General features: G+C 63.9%; 1 protein-coding gene across 1 annotated transcript; it reads right to left on the reverse strand.

Moving 5' to 3' along the window:
• Positions 1–874: 874 nt before the first annotated feature.
• Positions 875–1,714, reverse strand: LOC122198589 (keratin-associated protein 12-1-like). Its single transcript, XM_042903295.1, has 2 exons — positions 1,512–1,714; positions 875–1,097 (listed from the first exon to the last, which is right to left on the reverse strand). Exons 1-2 carry the CDS (start codon positions 1,712–1,714, stop codon positions 875–877), a joined length of 426 nt encoding a protein of 141 aa, XP_042759229.1.
• Between the last annotated feature and the right edge of the window lie 695 nt (positions 1,715–2,409).

The following is a 2,409-nucleotide window of genomic DNA, read 5'->3' on the forward strand; positions in this document are numbered from 1 at the left end:
CTTCCAGTGCCGTGTGCGTGGGGCGAGGGCTGGAGGCGCAGGGTTCTTGCTCCGCCCTAAGTCTCCAGCAGCCCCTGTGTGCCCCGCCCACGGAGAGGACCCTCCACGTGCCTGCCTCCCCCCAGTGACCGCTGCTGCTCCTGCGGCCGTGCCGGCCAGGCCGAGTCGGGGGCAGGAGAGCTCTGTTGTCCTGGCCCCGGGTCAGTCCTGAGCGGGCCCGCGGGCCTGGGTCTTGGAGGGCGAGGCTTCCTCACTTCCGGCTGCTCCTCCCCGGGGTGGTCAGACTCCCCTTTGTAGTGGGGGGTGGGTTTGTGTGAGCTTCCCCCTCCCTGTTGTAGCGATCCTCGAAGGCACCACGTCAGGCCCGGCGCCCGGCCCGATTCCCGGCCCCTGTTCAGCGAGGCGGGTTACCCCTGCACTTCCCCTTCTGCAGGGTGAGTCTCGGTGGTGGGTGTGTGGATGGCACCGCCCCCCCTGCGGCCTCCGAGGAGCCCCCGCCTCCAGCTGAGCTGTTGGAAAGGGGGCTCTTTGAGGAGGGGCGGCCGCGCTTATGGTTTGTATATGCCGTGGAGGAAAGAACTTCAGAGTCTGTGAAAATAAGACAGGGGCAAGCTGCCTCAGGGAGGCACGATTTATTGGGCTCACAGGGGCTGGGTTCCCTGCCGGAGACAGAGAAGGACCCCGGCGGAGACACGCAGGGTCACGGGGGGATCCGGCTCGTCCTGCTCCTCCTCGCCCCAGGGTTCAGACGACTCATCGGGAGTGTTTGACCTGCCGCGCGCAGAACTGGAGGCCCGGCGAAGACTTGGTCCTCACCGGAGGGGCACGGGCGGGGCCCCCTCTGCCCCCGGAGCAGGTGTTAGGAGACCCCTGGTCAGAAGCAGCGCGGGGAGCTACAGCACACGGGTCTGCAGACCAGGGTGGGGCAGGAGGGCCGGCAGGAGGGCACACACTCGGGCTTGCAGCTCACGGGCACGCACACGGTGGGTGTGCAGCTCACGGGCACGCACGTGGAGGACTGGCAGGAAGGCACACACTCGGGCTTGCAGCTCACGGGCACGCACACGGAGGACTGGCAGGAGGGCACACACGCGGGCCTGCAGCTCACGGGCACGCACACAGTGGGTGTGCAGCTCACGGGCACGCACGTGGAGGCCTGGCAGGAGGGCACACACTCGGGCCTGCAGCTCACGGGCACGCACACGGAGGACTGGCAGGAGGGCACACACTCAGGCTTGCAGCTCACGGGCACGCACATGGAGGACTGGCAGGAGGGCACACATGCGGGCCTGCAGCTCACGGGCACGCACACGGTGGGTGTGCAGCTCACAGGCACGCACGTGGAGGACTGGCAGGAAGGCACACACTCGGGCTTGCAGCTCACGGGCACGCACACGGAGGACTGGCAGGAGGGCACACACTCGGGCTTGCAGCTCACGGGCACGCACACGGTGGGTGTGCAGCTCACGGGCACGCACGTGGAGGACTGGCAGGAGGGCACACACTCGGGCCTGCAGCTCACGGGCACGCACACGGAGGACTGGCAGGAGGGCACACACGCGGGCCTGCAGCTCACGGGCACGCACACGGCGAGTCTGCAGCTCACGGGCACGCACACGGGCTTGCAGCTCACGGGCACACAGCAGGACGCCTGGCAGGGGCCGGAGGAGCCGTAGGAAGCCTGGCAGCCCGAGGAGCAGCTGGTGTGGCACATGTTGGCGTGGGGCTCGGCCGGTGTCCGGGAGGGAGGAGGGCGGGGACGTCTGGAGGCTCCTTGCCTGGGCCGCCTTTATACCGGGCCGTGGGTGTCCTGGCCGCCCAGAGGCACAGCTGTGGACTTCCTCATAGCTTTTTCCATCACGTTTCCCCAACACCCTCTTGTCCTGAGACGCCCTCCCCCGGGTGATGCGCCGCTGTAAATTAAGTTTAGCTTAGAGGCCAGTTTCTTCTTCTGTAAACAGGACATCCTGGTTCGACTTTACTTGGGGTCCTTGTTACTTCTCCAGGCTGCTACTGTGCCCGGAGTGCCACCGGTTCGACTCAGCACCGTAGCCTTTATTCCTTTTTGCTGTCAGTGGAGGCTTTGGGGCAATAATGCGTTTTGAGCTTTTATTTTGCATGGGAAAACATTAAAGTAGGGATCTGCAAACTGGGGAGCAGAGAAGTCTGTGGGACAAAGGCGGCCTGCTGCCTGTTTGGCAAATAAAGTTTTATTGGAAACGGCCATGCTCGTTTGCTTACGTGCCGTCGAGGGCTTGCGCTGTAATGTGAAGTGGTTATGAGACAGACCACGTCACTGCAAGGCTGAAACATTTACTGTCTTCCATTTATAGAAAGGTGACCAGCTTCTGCCTTACCGTCATCTATGTAATCATCGATTTGTTTGTGCAACAGACATATACTTTGTGC

This window comes from Panthera leo, chromosome C2, assembly GCF_018350215.1.
Source record: "Panthera leo isolate Ple1 chromosome C2, P.leo_Ple1_pat1.1, whole genome shotgun sequence".
NCBI classification, from domain to species: Eukaryota; Metazoa; Chordata; class Mammalia; order Carnivora; family Felidae; genus Panthera; species Panthera leo.

What these genes read in the sequence shown, in the direction of transcription:
- LOC122198589 (XM_042903295.1), bottom strand. Translation starts at nt 1,714, where the DNA reads ATGTGCCACACCAGCTGCTCCTCGGGCTGCCAGGCTTCCTACGGCTCC. An exon ending in TGCGTGCCCGTGAGCTGCAG is followed by an intron (nt 1,098 to 1,511) that starts GCCCGAGTGTGT and finishes CGTGAGCTGCAG; the next exon opens with GCCCGCGTGTGTGCCCTCCT.